Below are 27,083 nucleotides of genomic sequence, written 5' to 3' on the forward strand. Positions count from 1 at the left end.
TCACGGAAATAGCGCGCCGGAACCGGATCCTGGGCGTTCTGTAAGGCATATAAGAACCTGGGCAGGGACACCATCTTGAACAACGCCGCACGGCCAAGAAGAGAGAGCGGGAGCTTACGCCAGCTGTCCACATCACGCCGTAGACGCTGGAGGGGAGGGAGCAAATTATGGTCGTACCGCTTCCTTGGGTTGCCCGAAATGTAAATGCCCAGCCCCTGGGAAGCCGTGGGGTATCCCCCTGAAGGACGTACAGGGACGACTTGGCCCAATTTATTATCAGGCCAGAGTAGCGTCCGAAAAGCCTAAGTACGTCACAGGCCACAATGAGGAACTTACAAGGGGAGGTTAAATAAAGCAGGATGTCATCAGCGTACAAGGAAACCCTGTCTTCAAAGCCAGGGGCCCAAGTAATACCGTGTAAGTCCGGATGCGAACGCAGCAGGGCCGCGAGCGGCTCAAGGGCCAGGGCGAAAAGTAGGGGCGACAGGGGGCAGCCCTGCCTGGTACCCCGATGTAGGGGGAATGACGCCGATAGGCGGCCATTGACCGTGACGTTAGCCAGCGGCTCAGTGTATAGCAGCTTCACCCAGCTTACAAAGACCGGCCCAAACCCGAGTTTGGACAACACTGCCCAGAGATACGGCCATTCGAGGGAGTCGAAGGCCATCGTGGCGTCAAGAGACGCATGGATAGCTGGCTCCGTAAGGGTGTGGGCTCTAGCCATAACGCCGTGAAGGCGACGCAGGTTGAGGGCGGTGTTACGATGGGGGATGAAGCCCGACTGGTCGGGATGCACGAGGTCGCCAATGACACCTATCAGTCGATTGGCGAGTAGTTTGGCAAGGACCTTGGGTTCCACGTTAAGGAGAGAGATGGGACGGTACGATCGGCAAACGTCCCGTGGCTTACCCTCCTTGTGGATGACCACGATGGTGGCCAGCCTTTGATCCAGGGGGAGACAGCCCTTTTCAAAGGACTCCAAAAACATTTTCCGCAGATGCGGAGACACCACCTCCGGCCGAATTTTGTACAGTTCGACCGGGATGCCGTTAGGTCCCGAGGCCTTACCAGCGCGCAGTGACCGGATCGCCAAGGCAATCTCGTCAGCGGTAACCTCCCTATCTAAATCCGCGCTTTCTTCATCGGAAAGGCGGGGAAGTTCTATGCCAGAAAGGAAGGCCGACGAGTCCGCCTCAGAAAAGTCCGACTTAGAGTCATAGACCTCACGAAAGTAGCCAGCAAAGGACTCGACAATGGCGCTCGGGTCCGTGAGAACTACACCATCGTCCCCTAGCAATTCGGGCACCACTCGGCTGGCCATCTCCTTTCTGTCCAACCAAGCCAGTAATTTCCCGGCCTTGTCTCCCACATCATAAATACGGCCCTGCTGTTCTTTAGCCAGAGTGAGTGCGGCATTAGTGGCCAGGTCGTGGTACTCCGCTTGCTTCAATGAGAGGGAATGCAGGACCGAGAGGTCTGGCTCGGGACCCAGTTGGGACTCAAGTCGCAAGACCTCTTCCTCAATACTCAGCAAGTCGGCATCCCTAGCCCGTCGGGCCTCCGCAATGAGCGCTTGGGCCTCGCCTCTGAGCACCGTTTTAAAGGCCTCCCACAGGGTAACGGCCGACCCGACCGAGCCCACATTTTCGGCAAAATAGAGATCAATGGCCTTGGCCAACAGGGAGCGCGTCTTGTTGTTGCGGAAGTACCACGGGCTAATCGCCGCCGGCCGCTCCGACAAGGCCACGCCAAAGTCGAAGGAGACCCACAGGGGTGAGTGGTCAGAGATGCCTCGCGCTAGATAGCGGGCCTCAGAGACGGCCGACGCGTGCGATGCCAGTGTAAGAACATAGTCAATGCGGGAGAGGCTCCCATGCACGCCCGAAAGAAAGGAAAAATGGCGGTCCGTCGGGTGGAGAAGACGCCAGCCATCAACAAGGCCCATGGACTCGAGAAAGGAGGGCAGCCACATCTGCGAGCTGCGGAGGTCACGGGGTGGCTGGCGGTCGAGGGAACCAGAGAAAACCGAATTGAGGTCACCCCCCACTATTAACAGGCCAACCGGCATAGACAAAATGGCACCACCAAGGTCCTGAAAAGTACTGGATTGCAACCCCGGGGGGACATATACAGAAAGCAACGAAAGGGAACGCCCTTCCCATCTGCCCGCCACGGCGGCGTAACGCCCCCTGTCATCAATCAAGGTGACATCTATCTCTAGGGGAAGGGACGCGCGCACAAGGATACCCGCCCCCCGGGAGCCGGAAGAGAACCCCGAATGGGCCACCATTTTGTAACCTTTACGATTCAAAGCTTTACATGAATGTCCCACCAAGTGTGTTTCTTGAAGGAGGACGACATCAGGCATGTGACGTTTAATCAATTGTATTACCACCCCTCTTTTAACTCGGTCACCCAACCCGTTAACATTCCAACTGAGAATTCTTAGCTTTTTACCCCCCATCACCCCGCAGCCCGCCCCACCCAGTCCCAGAAGACACCGATAACATACAAAGTTCAGGAGCATAATCGACCCATTGCCAGATAGAAAGATAGAAAAAACCAACAAACAAGGTAACTCGTCCCAACATACCCCCCACCCTGCACCCCTGCATCAGACTAAAAAGCCCTCCCAACCAGCAGTGTGCCTGTCGCCCCATTAACTATCTACGAAAAGACTCCAGAGGAGTAAGGAGGCACCATGAACACGTCCCGCCACCCACCATGTAAGCAACAGGAGAGTCAAGTCAAGTGGCAGATACCAACTTAGGCAGTCATGTAAGGCGTGGATGTCCCATGCCCAACGCTCAGTCTTGCCGCTCCGCACCACCAGAGGCACCTCCATCTTGATCATACTGTTCATCTCGCCGAGGAGAAACTGTGTCCAACCATTCACTGACGTTATCGGGAAAGTCAAAGAAGAGGGCACGGCCCTTATGTTCAACACGAAGTTTAGCGGGGAACATCATAGAGTACTTGTAACCCATTTCCCTGAGTCGCCTCTTCACTCCCGCATAGCTCTGACGTTGGCGCTGTACCATCCTAGTGAAATCAGGGTAGAAGTGCACCTCCGCATTCTGGTAGTGGAGTGGCCCCTGCGATCTAGAAGCTTGCAGGATCACGTCCCGGTCTCTGAAGTTGAGGAGGCGCGCCACAATCGGTCGCGGTGCCAATCCTGACTTTGGCGGGCCACCAGGCACTCGATGGGCTCGTTCCACCGAGAAAAAGTTACTCAGTCCAGTGGGCGCTAGGTGGGTTTTGATCAATTCCTCAACAAACAGATCCGTAGCAGCCTCCTCGGACCACTCCGGTACGCCGACTATGCGGACGTTCTGCCGCCTGGCTCGCCCTTCAAAGTCCTCCAGCCGCCTCGAGAATAGGTCTGCAGTCATCCGCAGGTTGCGGACCTCGGTCTGTAGCTCGGTCACATCAGAGGTGAGGCTGGAGGTCTTAATATCCAGCGCCTTCACACGCTCGTTGGTCTTGCCCAAGTCGGCCCTTATAAGAGTAATATCAACGGCCATTGAATCGACCTTGTGATCCAGAGTATCGAGTCGTTGTTGCATATCGGCCCGGTGACTCGTGATGGCACCCATGATGTCCCCAAGGGTAGGGTCTGACCCATCCGGCGAGCTCGTCGGAGGGGGGCCCTTAGACACGGCTCCCGATGTAGGCGGCGATTTTAGGTTCACATAGCGCTCAATGCGATTCAGTTGTGTTTGCGACTTGCCTCGACCACCTTTGGTCGCTGTCCTGTCCGAGTCGCCTCTGCCCGCCATGATGGGTCCGAGGAACAAAGGCAAGACGCCACTCAAGCCCGGGTCCGCAGCGACGGACAGGCAGGGCCGAGGAGGCAGAACCCAGGGTGCAGAAGGCTCAGGCTGGAGACACTATCACTCTGCTAGTAGGGACAGCAGGCAGCCGCTACGCATCCCAATCATGCGAAGTGGCGAAATCCGGAGGGACAATGGCGCCGTCTCGGCGCGGAGTTCAGCTCGACGTATCTCTGCACAGGAATCACCGATTTGGAAGCTGAAGGCAGTCCCCGCCTCAGTAGACCACCAGCAATGAGGTTCCACCGACGTGGATCAGGATATCGGGCAGGATATTTGCGGTGGGTCGGACGGTCCACGGAGCTCCGAGCTTACGCAGCCATCTTGGTTGCCCGCGAAGCTCCTCCCCCAGCCCATGTGATTCTTAAGCTTCAATTAGAATTTAGACTAAACTTTTCAACATACTTTCTTTATAACTCCAATACATAGTAAGAAATTAAAGACTTCTGAAAAGTTGTTCCTGTCACTTTAAGTAACATTGTGTTTGGGGTTTCTTTTTGAAAAAAAATTCCTTTCATCTTCTTTACCTTTGAACCCTGTCTTTTGTAAATTATAAGTTTACGAACGATGTCCCCGGTATTCCACATTTACATATAAAATCTGTTATCAGCAATATTTTGTCTTCATAAAGATAAGTTTAATTATTTTCACAGGTGTAAACCAACAGAAAGAAAGAGTTGGTGTACAGAAATAAATAACTGTTTTGTTGTAAAATTTTCTTTAACAGTTTCTTGCAATGCTGTTTGTGAACAAGATTCAATTATTACATTTTGTTGTTTTCCAATTCCGTTCTAAGTAAATATGTTCAGTGATGATGGAGAACAGCCGCCACATTTTTCGTCACAGATGTGACTTTTTCCAAGGCTTCAAGACAGTCGTTTCGGTGTAGCAAAACGTTGCCAATGTGGCGTGTAATGCAGTGGAAGATTGAAGTCGTCCAAAAAACTTCTTGATAAAAGTTATTAAAATGAGTTTAAGCAGTAATAGTATCACAAAAGTATAATTCTTCTAAGTAGTTTTGAAGTATCGTAAGTACGCACTCAATAATAGTTGAAGCGTGTCAGCCCCACTCATTCAGTAATGTCCACAAGGATTGAATTTGGATTTGTTATAATTGCATTGAAGAACGGACCGTCCCAGTAAAGCGGTCTGTAAATCGGTCGCCGTCGAAGTAATACTTTCGAAGCCTTTAAAAAGTCACATGTGATGAAACACGTGTCGACTGTTCTCCATCATCATTGAACATATTTACTTTGAACGGAATTGGAAAACAACAACCTGTAACAATTGTATCTTGTTCACAAACTGAATTGCTAGAAACTGTTAAAGAAAAGTTTACAACGAAACAGTACTTTATTTCTGTACATCAACTTTCTTTCTTTCTGTTGGTTTACACCTGTAAAAATAATTAAACCTTTCTTTATGAAGACGAAATATTGTCGATAACGGATTTAATATATGTTAATGTGGCGTACCGGGGTACATCTCTCGTAAACTGGTAAATACAAAGGTTCCCTTTGTAAAACCACCTCAGAAGGTAGGGTGTGATATTACCCAGAGTGGCACCAATATTTGACCTATCACACATATACTGTGGTTCTTGCCTAAAAAATATGCCCACTGAATAGCTCAATATATGAGGTGTAACTTGTTGATCCATTACCATCTTGTCGTTGGTCTGCTTGCTTCTGTAAATTATGCTAATCAAATAATGTTACTCCTACCCAAGTCAAATCGACCAACCCTAGACAAAGAAGGACTGGACTCAGGTGAGAGTTGTATTCGCCCGGACTCGTTCATATGTTCCTCGTCTATGCACACCATGCAACGAACAATTTGACGGAATAATGCAAATCACAAGTTATCAGCTGGCAGGTAAACCACCAACAGCTGCTGTTTGACCTCTCTGAATTCGGACTATCAACGGTACTTACTGATGTAACAAACCTTGACATTCTACATAGAAAGGCGCACAGAAACATCAGTACAGAATGTCTAATGCACCTTTACAGGGCTCAAGCATATACCCGAGCAGAGCAATTTACAATCATCTAAATGATGTGTTTTTTAATGCAAACATATACGAAAATGCAGAATAATGAACAGTTGACTACCCTATTTCATAGTACTATTTTTACCCAATTAACAAACTTTTTTAGAAGTTCTTGCAAGGAGCGCCAACCAATTGAGCTAACTTGATTACAAGTGAGCAAATTCATGAATCATTATGCATAGCAAATGCTACGACAGCACCAAGTAATAAGTCAAATAATAACTATGCAATGGAACTAAAGATATTGAAAATTTCTTTTTGAGATCACGATAAACAATTTATTTTCAGTTCATGGACATTTTAAATAGCTTATTAAATAGAAAATATAAATGTGTAACAGCATCCTAAATTATCCATATCATAATGCTAAAAAGTTCTCAAAACAGAAGTACATTTTCTCAAACGTTTCCATTGCAGATCACTATTCGTTCTGCAAAACTATCATCCTAATAAGAAGCTCCCAACGTCATTCCTGGGCATTTTAAGCATAATAAATTCAAATGTCATGTAAATATTTAATAAACAGTTAATTCAATTTATAATGTTGCTAAAGCAGATTTTGCATCAGGCAGGAGAAAATAAGAACAAGGCTTGATCGTGATCTTGGTGTGAACAGATTTCACTGTTGCTTTTGCTTATTAGAGGGTGATAATCGATAAGATGGCCACAGGATTTTAAAAGGGCACTGCTCAGACAGAAACAAATTCAAGCGGACACTTCAATGAGAATACGCTTTGACAAACATTTTGAAAAAAAAGGTGCACATTGCTACCAAATTAAGAGTACAATGTCACAGACACTGAATTTTTAGTGTAATACGATTGGGCTGTTACATAGGAATTATAAAAAATAAATAAAACAAACTCAAAAGAACAAAATAAAATTATATTGTTCCACCTAATGTCACTTCAGCATAAAATATGGGCGTTCTAATCTTTTGCAATGGTCTTACAAGTGCACTGCATTTATGTGTATAAATAATTCAGGGATGTCTAGATTGTTACAAACTTCAAAACAAACGCTCTTTCCATGCATAATTGAAAGAATACTTCTTACCCATATAATGGACCATCGTTGCCAATGGCAGACACCATGATGACATTGTTAGCAGTCAGCTCCCACACCTGCAGGTAATAAAATAATCACGTTATCATTAGTAAGTGAAATAAGGATCTAATTCATGCCTTTCGGAAATTTTTCTGCTGCTATTTCAGAGCTTTTGTTTTCTAGCAGTTATAAGCTGAAGTAAAGGCAGGGTCTACACAACTTCACCCAAACACGAATTTACAGCAACAGCAGTTTCCCTCTGCATAAACAAGGCATCTTATTGGCAAAATAAGTTTTCCTGAGATGGCTGTAGGCCAAATTCACATCTTTAGGCAGGCATGCAAAGCTCTGGAGGAGGAAAGTATGTGGTAGAGCAAAATAGAAGTTATAAGCCATCTCTCTGGGAAGCACACAGTCACCTTAAATTAAGATAACTACATTATTAATTAGAATGTCAGACTCCACATCCTGTAGAAACTACTTGTCGGAATATCGGCGAGCAGCCCACATTCTACAAGCATCTGACACCTGGTGACCCTCCATCTCGAAGACAAGAACACCAAACTTCAGAAAGCTAGTTGTTAAACAACTGTCAGTAGTGATTTTTTTTCGAAGCAGAGCAAACACACCAAATATACAATCAATGTTATCCAAGCTCTTGCATTAGTTAAGTAAAGGCAATGTGGAAAATAGGATTTCACACAACAAATATCAAATATTTCTCGTCCCTCTTAAATTCAATTGAGTTTAATATCGCACAAACAAATGGCAGAGAGCGAATCACTATTTTGTCTTTCTAAACCTCTATACATTGGAGGAAAAAAAGGGGGTGACAAAGTCACAAGCCATTTGAGACATAACCCTTCATATAATAGAAAACAGATGATCCAGATGCTTCAATGAATTATCTTCTTAGTCCTAGAAAAATATGTTTTTTTTCTTCTATTAAGCAATATGTTTTAATAACTAGCTATCAGTATTGATTCCTTAACCATTCCCCCCATACTCCTACTAGGTCTCATTACAACTTTATTGATCAGTATTTATAATGCTTCTAATTTTCCTATATACGGCTTATCCAATCTATTCTTCTTATCCGTATTCAAGATCAAATTGAACCACTGATAATTTTAATCAAAACGTTGCTCAATCTAGAACAGTCAGAAAATGTAGGTCAGAGTTTGTCCTTTTCATTTTTAGAAGACCCATATAGTGCATTCAGTTTCTGTTTAGACATGGTCTTATAACACATTTAGGACGCACACTCACTGTCTTCTATCCTGGGATCGGATAGCTAACAGCATCTCTAATATGGTGCAATTGCAGTATAAAGATGGATGTGAATGACCAGAGGATGGTGGTGGATCTTATGCCAAGCAGGAAGGTGTTGAAGTGGAAGAGTGCTAGAAGAAGATTTTCCATTTCTGTAAAGAGTTCTGAAAGTGGTGTCGATTTTGAAGGGTGCAAGGTTCTCATGCACAGATTTTAATATTATAGTGAATATGCAAGATATGGGCTGTGAGCTATCCCAACTGGTGGGAAGATAGATTATGCAATATTATTATTTGGGTAAGTTATCAAGTCAAGTTACTTTGATAGAGGTGAAGAGTGGAAGACGAGGATAAAGTAAGAATAGTCAGGTTTTGGGTGACTACAGCACTCATCACATTCTTGGCCACAGGCAAGTCTTGATGGGCTATGTTCTGTGGATACGAAAATGACTGCAAAGGGTTGTGGTGGTGCAAGAGGCAGACAGCCAGAACAAACTCAGGATTGGAAGTGGAAAGTTCATGGTGCCTGGGAAGAAGAGAAACAGGTAATATTTGAATGAGGTACATAAGAGAAATTGCTCACCTTGCCTGCACTGAGAATGAAAATTACATATAGCTATTTAGTATCTGTTGACCAGAGACAAAGTTAATTGGATATCAGTAAAGAAAGAGTAGAGGTTTTAGGTGTTGTAGGATACAATTGCAGATGAAGCTGAAATTGTGTCTGGACTTTTCCTGGCCTAATAAATGTCCAGAACCACTATTATAGGTTGAGCCTACCAGACAGCAAGGCTGTCTTGTTACAAACGACACAAGCTGCTGTCTCATGTTCCTTCTCCTTCCCACACCCACCCTGTGTTGCTTCCCCCACCAAGCCAACCTCCTCTCTCACCCATTGATTCTCTTCCCCAACCCCACACTCCATGTTTTGCTTCCACCCATCCACAACCTCCTTCTCTTTTGCATGTTTACTCTACTCTTCACCCCCAACCTGCAAGTTGCTTCCGAACCCCACTTTCACCTAGCTCATGGATAATGTTGCAGTTCTGCTGTCACTGTATATGGAAATGTTCTCTCAGAAATTCTGCAACAAAACTGAACTACTTCTGTGGAGTATGTTCTCCTCAGGAGATGCAGCACAATGACTTTCTGAGCTCTAACCATGAAACCACTACCACCTCATCCAAACAATGAAGAATCTGAAGAGAAAGGCAATGGCATCTTAATTGGCGCCTACAGACATCCTGGTACCGGCCCTGTTCAGCTGGGTCCTCCTAGTCATAGAAGAGTTCTTATTCCTCTTCTTCTTGTGGTTCTGACATCAAAGGGGTTCCAGGTCCCGAGTCTTTCTCCTCCTCAGTGACTTCCTTTAAATGTTTCAACCGGATTCGAAATCCTAGGAGGGAGAAATCAAATTGCTTCTTTCTTTGAAGGATTGCAGCCATTTCGTCTTTGAGGTGTCCTTTCCTGCACTCTATTTCGAGGGTGTGTTCCTCTACGATGATTTAGTCACCTATTTCTTCTTCGGAGTCAAGATTTTGGCTGCTGTTGACTGGTCTGTCGTCTTCTGGTCTTTCTCTCAACCTCGATCTTCTTTAAACGCCAGTGTTATCTCTGAAGCTATTTCACCAATGGTATCTTTTGCAGGGAACCCAAGGCGATCTTTCTGCCGCAACTTGTTTTGGTCGGAGAGATTTTCGTGCCGGGTAGTCTTATCTGGTCTAGAGTCCAAAGCTCCCATCTTTTTCAGCCTGTGCGCTTCTGCTTCAGTCTCTTTTGCGGCCTTTCGACATCGATGCTCACTTTTTCAATGTAAGAGCCTCTCCTTAAGCTTCTACAGCAGCGTTATCTTCTTCTTTTCTAGATAGTCCAAGATCTCGGAGTGAAGTTGTTGCCTTATGTGCCTGCATGGCGTAGTGTGCCTTCCTTTGTTTTTCTCATGCCTTCCTTGTTTTGGGTTTGAACTCTGCGCACGCTCGCAGGTGTTGATCTTGTGGTCTCTCAGAAGGCAGCGGTTGCACACTTGGTGGTTGTCCCTCTGGAAAAACTTATAGTGGCACTCCGGACAGAAACTGAAAGGTGTGTTCTCCATCTCACGCAGGGCAAGGAACACCCTGTTCACACATTCTCCACCCTTCACTCGACCCAAGTTCCACAGACTTCGATTTTTTTTGCAGTGTAACTCGTGGAATCTCTGGGAAAATATCCCTTACTTCCTCATGGTGAGGATCTTCTCAGTATTCCTCGACGAAATCCAGTTTACTATTCTTCCCCTCGGTGATTGGAGAGCTTCAAAGATGAATCCATACTTCGCAGCATAAAAAAACAAGCATTGGCATAGCCAATAGGTCTCGCCTTTGGGACTTTATAAGTGTTTAGTTATCCAGCACAATATCCTTGGTGCAACAGCATCAAGTGTTGCATAGCTAAACACGTATAATGTCCCAAAGGCGAGACCTATTGGCTATGCAAATGCTTGATTTGTCTTCGATTTTGAAGCATTACCAGGTACTTTGTGATAAAAGCGACGCATCCATAGTTTGCTATGGACTGAATTATTTAGAATTTTTTTTTAAGTCATCTCTTTACTTGTGTATGTTGGATTTCTATTGCTTTATTCCCATACATATTGGTTATTTTTGTAAATTGGTTATTTTTGTAAATTGGTGTGGTTTCCATTTGTAGTGTTTACACTGTGTTACTATGTGTTTTGTACAAATGCTTTTACACAATGCATCGGAGATAAGCCTGACTTCTCGTGACAAGATAGCAAGGGGGTGAGAGGGGTTATCTTAGCTGTGTAACCCCCTTACCCTGACTTGAATAAGGATCCCTACTTGGACAGGTCGTAAGTCACTGCCAACTAGAGATCCTGATTTCCTACAAATACCATAAGCAATAGCCTACTGGTTTTATCCATGCATTGATGTTTCCTTTGTACCCGCATTCTAGCTCGGAAAATCGGATACTGGACCACCGTAGATCTGTAATAAGGGTTGAGCAAAATATTTTACAGTGGAGATGCTAAATTGTATTTAAAACCCTTACTACTCTCTTCATGTACATAATGTGGATCTAGCTTTCTTTTTAATCCCTTGCTCAAGAACAAGTTATTTTTACGACCTAGTGATGGGAGTAACAGGGAAAATTAAGCACAGTGTGCTGTTTAGGTGAGTGGTCTGCAGAAAAAGAAATGCTGCTTTTATAAAAACAAATATCTTGAAGCAAATTAAGGACGGGAATGTGAAATAGAAGCTCATTTACATCATGTCATTCAGTTTGGTGCCAACTACACTCCTGCAGTTTATTAACTGGGTTTTGCTTTCCTCTTTCTAACAATGCGGTTTTGTCCTTGTTCTCTCTTGAGACGTGGAGTGCTTCAGGGTACTCGCGCATGTTCAACTTCCTGCTGGTGCCTTCTGTACACCACTAGTATGGCAGAGAACAACTGTTATGATGGAAAGGCATCTTTTGGAACCCTAGATTTGTTGCCTTCCAGGTAGGTAAATTCCTTAATATCAATGCTACGGCTTGGTTTCTATTAACTTGGGATCACCATCTCCGTCTGGTCCGTCCTGGAGGCCCGGATGTCAGTCATGACTCTCTCATTAGAAATGTCTTTCCATTTAAAGCACTGATGGCAGGCGAAAGTGGAGAAGTGTGGCTCAATGGTTAGAGCGGCAGACCCTGATGCAGAGGTCTAGCCCGGGACCAGGGTTCAATTCCCGCCTCGGCGGGTCTTGGGCACATTGTCCGCTGACCTGATAATTCTCGCCTCGGTGCCTCTTCTATTCATGGGTCCCACTCTGCAACTCTGGGCAATAGCTTGCTTACTCTCCACAACGGCCCCAACAACGCTAGGATGCCTGGCTTCACCTTGGGGGTGCCCAGGAGTGGGCACTTCACAGGGAAAAGCCAGGAAGGGTTCCACAGCGGTATGCGTACAAGCGCCTGAGATACCCCTTCGGGGGTGGATTCGGTGCGCTATACAAATACTACTACATTTACATTTTTTTAATTAATTAATTGTGTGCTTATATAGCGCTGGAATCACTCCCGAAGGGGTACCTCCGCGCTTCGACCGCTGCGAAACCCTTCCTGGCTTCCCTGAGAGATGGTCCCTTAATGGGTATCTCCAGGGTGAGACCAGGCATCCCCGGCGGTCTGGTGGGGCCGTTAGTGAAGATGAGGCAAGCTAGTGCCCAGAGTTGCCGAGTGTGATCGCTGATCAGAGTGGGCACCGAGACGAGAGAATTATCGAGTCCGCTGACCCTGGTCCAGAAACCTGCCGCGTCGGGAATCGAACCCTGGTCCCGGGCCGTCCTCTGCTCTCGGGTCTGCCGCCTCTAACCAGTGAGCCACACTACTTCAAAGAGGCTTTAACCTTGAGAAAGATTCAAAACAATTATAACAAATAAACATTTACACAGTAAAAAAGTATTGGCACAAAGCCCTGGCACTCAACTGCACTTTTTTATGGTCGGATATGTGCACATGGAAATGCTGTCATTCTGAGCAAGACTTCCAGTGAATAAAGTGGGCTGATCCACAGCTCCATGACGTAGGCTGTGGTGGGCAGAAGTAAAATGTGAATGACAGATGAAGAGATGAATGAAAGAGGGCTAACCCAAGGCCATTTTTTTATTTCACTTATTTGTGATTTAAAAAATATATATATTACATTAGGCTGTAAAGACCTATAAACAGACCAATGGCTGAAGCAGGCTAACAAAAAACCCTCCAACTATGTGTGGGTAAAAGTATAGATTGATTTTTATTCAAGATTTTTTGATTATGATAATCTAGCAAGACTGTCCTAAGCCAGACCTAAAAGGTTTATTGCTGCAGCTTGTCAGTAGAATGAGTTAAATGTGATTATCCAGAAACAAAGTAACACAGGCCTTGGTGGGTGACTTTGGTGAATACAGGTAGATAATGCAGCAATTGCGACTGGATTCACACTTATGGAGGTATTTGAAAGAGAAACTGGGCCTGGAATGGCTCAGAGAGTGCTAGGATTGCTCACAGACAGTGCCACAGCCAAATCACTGATAACTAGAACCTCCCATTATTTAGTCTGCTTGCCATCAGCATAGTGGGTGCGCAAGTGTCAATATGTGTTTTGCCCCTGTTTAAGCGAGCGTGCAACTTACACATCTTATTCACATAACAGTGGAAGTGAAGGCAAGTTCTTTAAACAGAGCCTTTTAAAAAGGAGGCATTGTTAGCCACTGCTCTGGCCCGCCTGAGCATCCTGCTGGACCTCATGACGAGGATAGTGGAAGTCTGTGAATATGGTGTCCTGACGGTATTGGTGAGGGTTGGGTGTAGAAGTTAAATAAGTTGCCCAAACGTACAGACAAACATATTTATTTTTATAACTTGTAGATGTGAACATACCACACCACGCAATATTTTATGGCCTGTCCCTTTCCTTGTCTCCAGGAGGTCAAACAAAGAGTGCTGGGCAAGTCAGGCACAAAATAATTGCCACATTGCCAAAACAGCTGTTCAGTACAGTGCGAGTGCTAAAATGTTGGTCTTTGGTTACATACATTAAACCATAAATCATTTAGATTTCACATTTTATTATACAAATTAAGTATACGGAAAACATCTTGTAATACACCCACCAGAAAAGTAAAATATTTTTGAGTGAGAGTGAATTTTTAAGAAAACATGATTTTTTTTCTCCATCTCTTATTTAAAAGGTTAGGCAGACAGAGTGGATTTTGTATTAACCTATTGCGTGCTGGCGTCGGCCAACGGCCGTCGCGAGCACTACCTTCGGAGTGCTGCGCACGTCTGTTGGCCGACTCTGCCCCGCCAGCGCACGGAAACCTAAGCACTGCAGCAGATTCTACGCCGCGGTAAAGGAGTTAATACCGGATGCCATAGACACAGTGAAAACGTCAGTTCAAAGTGAAAATTAAAAAAAGATCAAGCTCCAATAAACGTTATTCCTACTGGGAGTATATTGTTAGCATATCCCTTTTTTAGCGCACTTTTCTTCTTAGTCAACTTCAGAGCCATGTTGTGATCATAGGTTTCGTAACAATTACGGCAAATGTATATCACAACGGTAATGTACTAGTAAATTATTCTGAAATCAGGCATAATGCATTTAAAACCCGTCTTAAAGGCCATGTGTCAAGTATGAACAATTACATATGCAAAAACCAAGGAGCCACGACCAAACTATTAATAAAGTTTCACATATAATTACAGAAAAACGCGAACCAAAGTAAAATAACATCCCAAGCCAAATAAGTAATATCACGAGGAAGTAACCCGGATGGCGTTAATTTTACCTTGATACTGCTCTGATCCCAAGGAGAGTACTCCTTAGACAGCGTGGCGTCTGGCAAAGACAACATTTCATATCCAAAATAAGAGTCAAAGGAAGAACTGATCACAGAGTTCAATCACAGTGTAAGCTAAATAGAACAAGACAAGCCCGGATTTGAAAGTGGTGCGGGTGCGCCCGCAAATGTTTAACACAACGGTAATATACTAGTAAACTATTCTGAAATAAGGCATAATGCGTTTAAACCCGTCATAAAGGCCATATGTTCAAGTATGAACAATTATATTTGCAAAAACCAAGGCGCCAGGAACAAATGATTAATAACGTTTCACATATAATTACAAAAAAAAGTGATAGTGATCACGCTGGAAGGGAGGCAGATGGCGGCTGCGCGCATGCACGCTCGCGTGAACGCAAGCGCTAGGCCAGCCAAAGCAACTTGTGGCAGCAATTTTTAAAGCCCCTACTAAATGTCTCGCAGAGCAGCGCATGCGCTGGCTCTAGAAAGACTTAAAACTGAAAATGGGGACCATGCATGGGGACTTGGCGGAACGAGTCTGCTCTCAGGGGAGGCTGGAACAAGCACCAAATGGTGAGAACCGTCACCGCCCAACAACTGCAACAACAACAATATAGAGAAAAGGACAAAAGGACTACTATAAAAGGAGAGTTCCAGAACCAACCACTAGATGGTGGAATAATGCACAGCACGTGAATCCAGAAAAAGATTCACGCTGTAAAACATATTAAGGGACTGTACAATTATTTCATTGGCACCGTGCAGGTTCAAAGTAGATATCGCTGCTAACGACCTAGCATGTACCTTTACAACAGATAACATGTTTAAGAGATTTTCTAAATGCACAGTTTTCCGCTCATCTAGTATTTTACGATAGTAAGTCTACATTTTTATATATCCAATATCACACATCTTGTGAGTGTAACTGGTTCAGTAAACCATTCAGGACAGGCCAAACTAGTTACTGTTTTTTAATGTTCTATTGCTGATCTGTTACAGACATCGCAGGTGAAGGTCTGTGTCAGCAATGGCTGAGAATTCTGGCAAACTGCAAACCTGAAAAAATAAGCAGAAGCCAGATGGATGTTCGCGCTTAAGATATTCTGAATGTAGTTCAATGTGAAGCAAAAAGGTTGCAGTAGACCTTGACAGCACTAATATGCATCTGACGCATCAGAAAATCCAGATATACAACTCCCATACATTAGTGCAACCACAACTGAACAGAATACAATCAGAAACCCACAAAGCATATTCGAAGCACTGGCAAAAATAGGTGAGGAACCAAGAAGATGGGCCACAGTGGGCTCTGCACTTGAAGTGCTGATTGCACACTTTAGCTGTTTTTTAAATTAGTGTCTAGTCCAGTATCATTGGTTGCAAAATGACAAAGTTGGAGCTAAAAGTACTTTCATCCTTAAAATCTGTAAAATGTACATGCTCTTGCAGCTGAAACAGCTTATTCTGTAAGAGATACGTCAATATATAAATGACTATGTATGTCACAATTTCCTATATCTAAAGAACTTCGAAGGGTAAAACTTTAACATAAGCATTTGACAGTACTGAGAATTCAGAGGCGGCCTTCGTCGCCATTATCCTTCCACGTCAGTGCAGATTTGTAGTGAGAGTGTACCATACTGGCTGGGATTTTGGGAGACTCAAACAACATTTAAAGGCCTGCACTAAAGAGGACCTGATTAGGTCAAGGGGTGACCTATCACTATGACCCCCGCCATCTTGAGAGGCTGTAAACCCACTGGTGATATCCAGAACCATGAACTTCTGATATAGACCTTAAACCTGAAGCATCCAGGATTTCAGTGTCTTGTAAATGCTTCACTGCAAAAAAGCTAATCTTTGCTCGACTGAGCAGAGACTACTTATTCAGCTCATATTTTTCCACTCAGCTCCTAAAAGGTATATCACTCTTCGAAAAGCTACTGAAAGAATATTGCCCTCCACATCTAATCTAATGCACAAAAAAGAAAATAACATTTTTAAAACTCAAGTCAACATCTTTCTAGCTGTATTTGAAGGTGAAAAAGAGCCATTCTCTGCTAAATGAACTACCAGACGAGAAGTTTGGAGTACAAACCTTATCAACAAAGGGGTGGTCCATGAAGTCTGGTCCGCCGATACTAAGGTTCAAGACATCAATCTTCTTTAATATGGCATAATTAAAGGCGTCCAGGAACCAAGATGTGTAGGAGACCTAGAAATAAAAAACAATACGTTTAAAAAAATCCTATCTGCAATATAAATGTGTGCAAGTAAAATAAATACGGTGTCGACTTTTTTGAATTAGGAAGGGCTCATTTCTTGTGAATGAAGTCAGTGTAGGACAGAGTACTGATAGCACTCTAGTATGCAACTATCTATCACCTTTCTCAGGGTATGGCAAGAAAATACACACAGATTTAAATAGAAAATACACAAATTGAAATACCAATTTCAGAAAAATCCCTCCACTATCAGAGGGCTTTAGGTGAGTAGATTTGTGCCAGGGATCAACGCCTGCAGTTCTATTTAAAAAGAAAAAAAAACATTTAAAAAGCACTAGAAAACCCAACAGAACTATTCATCCAGTCTCCACTTTCATTGGTGCTAACCGACCTTTTGGCTGTGCTATGCTTTTTATCGATGCTGTTCAATAGCAGCAAAAACACAAAAGAATGCTGGTTTAAAATCTGGTGCCGCATATGTCATAAATGTGCATGCGTCACCACCACACATGGCCACATACGCATTATGATGGGGTAATTTTATTTTAGAATTTCAAGAGGGTGGGTGTCAATTTTGGTGCAGTAAATAAAAAAAATGGGTGGGTGGAGGGGATTAAAATAATAACATTTTAAAACAAAAGGCTGGGAGTAGTGGTGGAAGGAATGGAAGAGTGTGGGACTAAGGATTTGACGGGGGAAGCTGTATACGAGGGAGAGAGCAAGTAATTACAAAGCAATCCCGTGGAATTTAAAAACAATAAAGTAGTTCCCAGAATGCAAGCAGTGGAAGGATAAAACTCATACAAACCAATAGATTGTAAACAAGCTATACTCTAGTGAAGGGACAAATACAAAAAGAGAAAAGTCACTGAACAATAAGCAAGCAAATGAACTAAGAAAGCCAACCAGCGGTAAGCAATGGGCTGGCCCAAAGCCTAGCGTAAGTTAGGATAAAGCACACAAAACATAGCTAAAAAGTGCTCAGTAATCGCGACCCACACACTGGGCCACACCAGTAAGCGCTAGATAAATGTTCAAATACTGTAGTTTGGGCTGTGCTCTGGTATGTCTGTAAATCCCAGGGCACGCACACATATGCGGAGTGACATACACGAGGAGACAGAGCCTTCCTCACTTCTGCCAGAATCTGAGATGACCTGGGAAATGAAGGGGGGGTGGGCTCTAGGCTTTCTTTGTCACTTGCTGCCTCCCGATCCCAACTTCCTCGTGATTCCAAATTGGGCACAAATAACTTTTAGAAATAACATAAATTGAAAAAACTCTGATGAGGTCTCAGGCCAGTTCTGTCAAAGAGAAAGCGAGGGTGCACACGTTTGAGAGCCTACGAGCGTGAGAGCTACAGTGTGAGAGCAAGAGCGTCACATTGAGCATGAAGAGCAGCGACTCGTGCACTTTAATAAGGTAATAAACGAGGCCCAGCAACGAGGGGTCTGGGACTCCTGCTTTATATCCTCACATTCTTAAAGAATACCTGGTTTACTCTGTCCTCTTGACTTTCGATAGTTTGGGCGAACAGTATTTCCCTCGGCAGCGCTCGGCCGTCGTCATCCTCCTCCTCGTGCTCTGCTGGGTTTGTTGTGAACCCTAACGGAGCCCTTCCTCCCCTCAATGCCCCACTTCAGAGCCGAGAGAAACCACAGTGTAGGGGAAAGAAAGAAATTCTTAAGACTGACTTTATTCGGTGGTGCTGTTTTCAGAGTGGGGTGCTGCCATCAATGTCACATCGCCCAAGTCACCCCAACAGGAGACAGGTAAAGGTGAGATCCGCAGCCAGCTGGGGCGCACTTTGGAGCGCCCCGTTACAAATATATCACTAAAGCATGGTGTCATTTACAGACAGCACAGTTTTCATTGAAATGCCACAGGAATTGCTGGTAAACTATAAAATGCACAAATGACAATGTATGAAAATCCTGTTTCAGCGATTAATTAACTTGCAAATAGGTAAATATAGTTATTTGTTTTCTTAAAGAGTTTTATATAGCGCGTGCTTCTGGTATCACAGCGCTTTACACAAGCACCAGTTTCGTTACATGAGGACACATTCATTTTTGTTAGGCACGGGGAGATTAAGTGATTTGCCCAGAATCACAGGATGTTGAGCGTCGTTGCCGAGACTCGAACTCGGTTCCCCAGCTTCGAGGTCGACCGCTCTAGCCAAGGCTACTTCCTCTCGCCCAATTAATTTGTTTTATCCTATTAAAACGTACGTTTCCATCACACTTCACAATGACATGAAAATGTGCTTCCGTTCTGCATTAATGTGGATATTTGTCTAAATAGCTGTACAGCTCATTTGCAGGTTTTCAAATGTAGTTGTTTTAGAAATAAAAGACATTCCACAACTTTCCTCTTCACGTCCCTGTACTAAATATAGTAAGATCGTCACATGGTTCACTTTACAAAATTCTCCCACTTTGTATTCAGAGAATAAAAAAGTAAACATCAACCCTCCATTTCAAAGAATAAGCAGCAATTTGTTAGAAGATCCTAGCCTGGCACTTCACCGTCGTCTTTGAACGCACAGCACAGGTGGCGAGATAAAGAAGAAATGGAAAGGCATCTTTATTGACCGTTCACCTGAGCGCCAGGATTTTTTAGGGTGCTGCAGCATGGCTCCCTCCGCACCCCTAACTCCTGCCCCTCCGTTCAGCGTGATAGGCAAGGTATATATGCTAACGTGTAGGGAGTACGTGGATTTTCAAGTGCGCTTCCAATTTAATTTTTAGTTTTCTTTTCATTTTCTTCAATCACTCACCTTTGCCTCGTCGCCCCCACCGCCTGACGTCCTCTTTTGAGGTGTCGGCTTTGCCCTTGGGGCCTCTATCACCAGCGCCTGTGGTCCTCCCAGCCAGGGAGTGTCCTGGTGTCCAATGCTGCAGCTCCCTGGTTACCAGCCGTGTATACTCAAAAGACGTCACAATGGAGGCTCTTTCCCAAGTCATCATACCATCACCATTCTGTGGGTGATACCATGCGTTTCCAAGCGAAACATGGCGACTTCAAGGCATTGATACATTCTAATTTCTTGAGGAGGTCACTTACAACGTAATTAAAGTATGTCCAGCCGTGTACCTGTGCTCCCTGACATACTACCTCCAATGTGGTCTCTATTTCCTCTCATGTTGTGCCAGGACCTCCTTTTGCGGGCTTAATGTAACTTCGGTCTTGTCTTGTGACAGGCAGTGCAGGGCCAGTGATGTCATAATGTTCCAGTCATGGAGCTGTGCTTCTGCTGTGAGGGGATGGAGTCTTTATCCTGTTTCGACCTTAAATTAAATTGGGGTTTGTTCGAAATTAGATTTCGGGTTGGCTGAGGTATGCATCCAGGTCGAATAAGTCTCTTCAACCCGCATGCTGTCACAACGCGGTCGTAACGACCGCGTTGTGACAACACATACCATTACTCCGCAAGTCGTTACAACGACTTACGGAGGTGGGGCTCTGGATGTTGGAATAGTAAAATTTACTATTCCAACTCCAGTCTGTGCGGACTGTAGGGAAGGAGTTGGATTTTAAATCCAACACCTTCTCCCCCCTCCGCAAGTCATTGTAACTACTTGCGGAGTAATGGTATGCATTGTCACAACGCGATAGTTGTAACGACCGCGTTGTGACAGCATGCGGGGTCACGGATGCGGGGTGAAGGTGGTTTACCATCCAGGCTAGACAGAAACCACTGCTGTAGTCAGGGGAAGCTAGATACACAGTAAGATAACCTGTGCTCACCCTCTGGTAGTTTGGCTTATCTACAAAGGCAATGTGTAAAGTATTTGTACAACACACATACACTAACACAATGAATACACCACAAAAAAACCCACACAGGTTTAAGGATATAGATTATATTTTTATGAATACAACAAGTCCAAAACAACAAAAATCCAATAAGTAGGACCGGAGTTATGAATTTTCAAAGAATAAACCAAAAACATATAGAGCTTTAAGGTTACTTTAGGTTGTGCTAGACTGGGGTAAATACAAAGTTCCAGGCCGACCACGATAGAGCGCGGGTCGGATACACTTCTCTCTTTTTTTTTTTTTTTTTTATATCCTCAGGTTTGAAGAACGCCATTCATAAAAAGTGGGTGGCAATGCGTCTTTCCAGGGTCTACAAATTTCCCTGCGGGCCGCCAGAATGGAATAGAACACTAAGTTGGAGGCAGCGTTGCGAGTTTTTCCACTCAAGCCAAAAATGACTAAGCCCAAATTGATGGTAACCTGACAATCCAGAATCAAAGACAATTTGCTACTTCTAGAATTCCAGAATGGAGTGATTTGTGGGCATTCAAAAAACATGTGGATGTCGGACGCCGCCACCAAGCCGCATCTCGGGCAGGAAACAGGCCCTGTCTGGGAGAATTTTGACAGTATCTGCGGGGAGTAATAAGCTCTATGTATTGTAAATATGTGGTTCCTTCGTAGCCAAGCAGGCTTAACCAAATCTCACAATACCCTGCATGAGGTTAGCCAAAGTTCTTCCACATCTTCTCCTGGCATAGACTCCGCCCACAATTGCGTTGGAAGACAGAATTTACCATCTGACTCCTCTATGATCATGTTATACCATTTATAGATGGTTTGTCAAGCAGGCATGCTTCTAGTTCACTCACTCCCCCTATAGGAAGCCTGCTGTTACGTGAAGGCAGTGTACTTTGTGCCTGAGCCCAACTTGAGATTTGTAGATATTTAAATTTTGAAAATCTCGGTCCGACTTTGTTAGTCAAGTAGTTCCATGGAAGCAGAGATCCATCTAAAAATAAGTCTCCCCAAGATGTAATTCCTGCCTCTTTAAGTGGTAGGGCTAAATGCGTCTTCCGCCCAGGGAGGGGGTGCAGGTAAGTCCCATACTGGAGCTCTGCTTGAAAAATAACCTAGATTAATCGAGTATCTCACTCTGTACCATGTATTGGCCATCCCCTGTAGTATCTTCAGCTTTATCTTTTTAAAACATTTGGGATCACCAAACTTAAACAGGAAGTTGGCCTGCCCAACTCCCTCAAAGCTCACAGCTCACAGCTCAGCAGAGTGGAAAACATAGGGCCCAGGCCTGAGTCAGTTGGTGTTTTAAAGAGCATGCGTGCATGTGTTAGCTGGAATGCCCATGCGTAAGCCTGAAGGTCTGGGTCTGCCAGCCCGCCCTTCTCCCTCCGACGCCTTATCTTTTTCCAAGCAATTCTTGAATTCTTATTATTCCAGATAAAAGAGGATATCTCGCTCTGCAGTTTTACAATTAATTTAGGGTCAAAAAAGAGCTGTATTGAATTGAATAAAAATGAGATCTTTGGCAGTATGGACATTTTGTCTAGATTTATTTCCCCAAGATGGTAAGAGGGAGATGTGCCCATGCTCTCATCAATTTTCGGCACTGCGCTGCAACTTTTGTAAAATTTAGAGTGGCTATCGTGTTTATATTTTTGTCTATGACTATCCCCAAGTATCTCAAGTTAGCCCTCAATGTCGCGCTGTGTGTGTTTAGGTTAACGTTCCATGACATTGACTCTGTTTTAGAGGCATTCACCTCGTGTCCGGACACCTTTCCAAACTCCAAGGCGAGATCTAAAACCTCTGGAAACGCAGTATTTATATCTGGTGTAAAAATCATAATGTCATCTGCGGAGAGGGCCACTTTTTTGATCCAATCGCGGTGGACAAATGGTTTGATTTGTTGGTTTTCTCTCAGTTGCTGTGCGAACGGCTCTATATACAAATCGAATAATAGGGGGGACAGGGGACAACCCTGTCTCGTACCCCTCATTACCCTAAATGGCTCAGACAAACCTCCATTAATCAAAATAGAGGCCGAGGGATTACCATATAGCAGTCTTATTGCTCTACGGAATTTGTCTCCCACATTGAACCTCGACAAGGCCTCCGACAGGTATTGCCAATTATCTCAGTCCGTCGGCCAGTTGAAAGATGCCTTTCAACTGGCCGACGGACTGAGTCGGCGGAACCCCAATTTGAGGATACAGGCGTCCGGGAATAAGGCGATGTAGCAGTCAGCTCTATTTGGAAGCGGCCCGGAACTACGTGAACTGTTCTATTAAATAGCAGGGAAACAGAATAATATTGAAACCGCTACCCAGATGTGGTCATCCCGCCTACAAAGAGGCATATAGGCACCTACTGGAATATTGTATCCCTACGCTCCCGGAACCCACTGAGAGATAGACTACTTATACTCGAATGTGAGTGGCATTCCAGAGTTCTAACTCCGTCTTGAACCCGGAAAGAGTTTTTTACCTTTGTGCCCGCCCCAGTATACTGCCCCTTGCCCTGACGAAGGTGCGGCCTCATTGGCCGGTCACCGAAACGCGCGTCGGCGTATGTCCCCTGGAACACAGCTATTGCCCTCATAACACCAGGACCCGTAGCTAAAACCAACTACCCGGACGAACATCCCGACTTGACCACCTATGTGCTATAATTGCAAGGGAAAGTAGAATGAATGAGAGAGCGATTGGTGTATGAAATTAGGAGAGAGTGTGTAAGTAGGGATGAAGTGAATGAGTATGTGCGTGTAAATTGAGGCTGTTACTGGGTAGGATGAATTGTTGTGTTGTTTTATGTGTATATGCACCTGTGATATATCCTAACAAAATATATATTGCTCCCCCCAAAAAAGTATTCTAACTCTTTGTATCAGAAAATAAAAATAAAAATAAAAAATATATTTTCATAAAATTGAACTGTTTAGTCCCCTTGATTCGACCATGTGATTTTGCTATGTCCTGTCAACCCCTTGGTTAATCACCCCTCCATACATATCAGTCAGGACCCCATAGCTAGGGCCTATACATCTTGAGGCAGGGTTCTCTCCTTTTCTATTTTTGGCCTCTTCCAAATGCTGCCTTCTTCGGTATACGGTCTTATTCTTTATGATCCCTCTTAATGTACACTTAAAGGCATCCCAAATGACACCCGGAGATGCTGAACCTGTATTAATTTAAAAAAAAGCCCTTGCTTCTGAATGTATGTGCTCTATATCCTCCGATGAGGTAAGAAGAGATCGATCGAAAGACCACGTCCTTGTAGGAAGTTTGCCTCCCCACTCGAGTACCAACTTCATGGCTGAATGGTCGGAGAGATGCGACGGTAAATAATCTACGTTTTTGACTGAGTTAGCCAACTCTCGGCTAATTAAGATAAAATCTATCCTCGACCGATGACAGTATTTGAGATTCCTGAAAGAAAAACCCTGCCTCTGCCCCTCTCTTACCCTCCAGATATCAACATAGCCGTATTGATTCATGCACCCAAGTAAACAGTTTCTAGATTTAGAAAGGGGATGTTGTCTACTTGTTGGAGACTTATCCAGCATGGGATTCAGTACAATATTAAAGTCGCTGGAAATTACGACTAGCTCAGGAAATTGCAACAGATGGAAAAATAAAGATTCTAACACCGAAGGGTCATCCCGATTCGGCCCATAGTACCCAACTAATGTTAGCACTGCACCTCCTATCTTGACCGCCACAATGACCCACCTGCCTCCAGTGTCGGCCTTTTGCTGGATAATTTTTATAGTCATGGATTTTTTGAACATGATAGACACACCCCTTATATTCAGTGTTTAGGAGGTAGAAACAGAAGTGTCTAACCATCTACTCTTCTTGACCAGCTCAAGTATTTCTCCCTCCACTGAGTGTGTCTCCTGCAAAATGATAATGTCCGCTTCAACATCGCGCAAATACTGAAGAAATTTATTTGCACGCGGTTTGGGTAGGGAGACCATTAACATTCCAGGAAAAAATGTTAAGCTTCGTCATAACCCTGGGAATAGGTGATGATAGAAAATACCGCCAGCTTATACAAACCACCGTTAAACTGTTGCTTGAAATTAGAAACCCTAGAAAATAATGATGATTGGAGCGCTATTGAGAATAAATATTTTTTTGCTTTTTCACCCCACCCCTCCACCCCTCTGTGCCCCCCCAAACCACCCTCCCTTCCATGGGAAACCCTTGTACTCACTATCCGGAATACCGGAAGTAAGTGTCCCTACTCCTCCTGAACTCCCCCTGTGAGTGCCTCAATTTATACTTTGTGTCCCTTTTCGCTCCCTTATTGTTATCTGTTTTTTATTTTTTCCCTCTTTTTTTTTATATATATATTTTCATCTTTTTTTTTGTTGCTCATGTATACTCTGTTCCAACTTTTAGAAATTTGATGTTATACCAAAACATTGTTGGAGGTTAATCTTTTTTAGATTTTTTTTCCCTTTTCTTTTCTCCTCCCTTGTTATAGTAGAAGACATAAGAAGGGGAACTTGTAAGTCCTTGTGGGACCCTATTAACCCTGCTAACCCTGATTCTTCTACTTTCTACTTCCCAGGAACAATAGCAGCTCGTCTGCAGCCTGAACTGATCGTATGTTATACATTCTATTGTCATGCATTATTTTAAGAGAAGCAGGAAAGCCCATCTGCACCGTGGCGCCCAGGCCACGAAAAGCATCCATTCTTTTACCCAGCTCCCATTGTTTGTCGAGAGTAAATCTGGACAAATCGGAGCGTATCTGGTAGTTGAACCCTTTGCCTGGTATTGATTTTTGTTTTAGTGCTAGGTTCAAGATTTGTTCTTTCAAGGTGTATGTGTGGAAATTCACCAGGACTTTCCTTGGTTTAGTTCTCTGCGGGTTGCGCCTAAATGGGTCCCTGTGGATACGCTGTATATCCCTAGCGAGATCCTCATTTGAAAGCTGAAGGTTGAGAGACTCTTTTAGTAGCAAAATAATATAGCCTTTGATATCTGTTCCTTCACTTCCCTCCGGAACATTTAAGATTCGGATATTGCATCGCCTGGCATTGTTTTCCACAATCTCCAATCTCTCTGTCTGATAGCGCGGTGTCCTCTCTTCTCAATTTCAATAGGTCGTCCTGGACGCTCTCAGCGCGCATAGATATCTGCCCCACAGTCTCTTCTAAGGATTGTGTTCTTACTGTGAGGCCAACAATCTTTTCGTCCAAAGACTCACAAAAGGTTCTTATTTCTCTTTGATTAGAGGCGGACTCCTAAAAACCTCGCTTAATCTCAGCTGATAGTGCTGCAAACATCAGCTGTATCGAAGCTACGGAGATGGGAGTAGAGCTGGAATCTGAGGCCCCACTTTCCTCGGGGATAACACCTTCAGTTGTACTGGGGGCTAAAAAAGACCTTGGAGGCAAAGTCCTGTCTGCTACCCCATTGTTCTCCCTACTGATGTTGTCTGTGTCCGTTGTTTTTATTAAGTCTTCACCCCAAGTTTCACCTTGAGAAGATGTAGACGGGGATGGAGGCGATACATCTGAAGTAGGAACCAATATAATATCCGTAGCATTCTTCTCGTGGACTGGTCCTAGGACTGATAAAGCTATTTGCCCCTCTGTAACCCCCTCGCTAAGGTGCAGAAAGGCGTCAGACCAGATCCTGTGATCCCCCCACTGGTCCTTTGTGAAGTTCCTGCATCAGATCTAACTCCTGGCCTTGCTCTGTTAACGCCATTATGTTATTTACAAACTGTGGTTCTGTGGAACAGATTTCCTTCAGTGAACGTTCTTGACCAATTTCCAGCACCTGAGGACCACCTTAAAGTATGAACGTAGAGAGGGGGTAATTTTGGAGGAAGAAACAGGAGGTGGTTTAACCGTCTTATTACACTTTCTCCCCCTCTTGGGCTTTACTTCGAATGAGAGGTACGAAGAAGCTTTTTCTAGATTCAAGCTGGGGGGTAAATGAGTAAAGACTTGTGAGCCCCCCCCAGAAACAGAACCCGGCACCTCTGGAGAATCTGATGCTGTTAAAGCACTGCTTGATAACTTCTCCGGTGAAGGTGTCTCCGCTCTCTTGCCTTTCTTCTTGCGCAGACACTTTGCCTTCCCGGGACCTTTAGTTAAATCTTTGCTCTTACCCTGACTTAACTTTTCCTTGGAAGCACGGACAGCTTTCATTAACTTAGAAGGGACCTCAAAATATTTCCTTTTGCTTCCTCCCATCTTATCAGCATGTTTCCCCTTTACCTCTGATTCAAGTGTTTCATCCCCCAGCTGACCGCTTTCAGGAGAACCTGCGTCAGCCCCCGTATCCAGGGGACCTAGTGCAGAGCCAATGCTGGCACTGGAAGCAGGCTCCCTCTAGCTGAATGCGCCGGTGCAGGAGTCCTTACGAAGACTCCGTACGTGCCTGGCCCTGCAGAGCTCCAGGGCGGCCTGACCCCAGTGAAGCAGCGCCGGCTCCCGCTGCTCTCCCACTGCTCTCCCGCTCTCGCTCTGTTTGGGTGTTTCAGAGTCTCAGTCTCGGTGTCCTCCGCCTCCGCCTTCTGGCTGG

The 27,083-nt window shown here is 44.5% G+C and overlaps 1 protein-coding gene across 1 annotated transcript in view; it reads right to left on the minus strand.

Annotated features, from left to right (window-relative positions):
* Positions 1–27,083, minus strand: part of LOC147659113 (membrane-bound transcription factor site-1 protease-like) — a gene marked incomplete at its 5' end in the record, with an annotated part of 181,947 nt that overhangs the window by 147,186 nt on the left and 7,678 nt on the right. The window contains 2 exons of the mRNA XM_086951966.1: positions 6,943–7,010; positions 16,629–16,745. Coding sequence (XP_086808092.1) covers positions 6,943–7,010; positions 16,629–16,745 — 185 coding nt within the window. The remainder of the gene's footprint in view (positions 1–6,942; positions 7,011–16,628; positions 16,746–27,083) is intronic.

Source organism: Lissotriton vulgaris, unplaced genomic scaffold, assembly GCF_964263255.1.
Source record: "Lissotriton vulgaris unplaced genomic scaffold, aLisVul1.2 SCAFFOLD_3064, whole genome shotgun sequence".
Taxonomy (NCBI): domain Eukaryota; kingdom Metazoa; phylum Chordata; class Amphibia; order Caudata; family Salamandridae; genus Lissotriton; species Lissotriton vulgaris.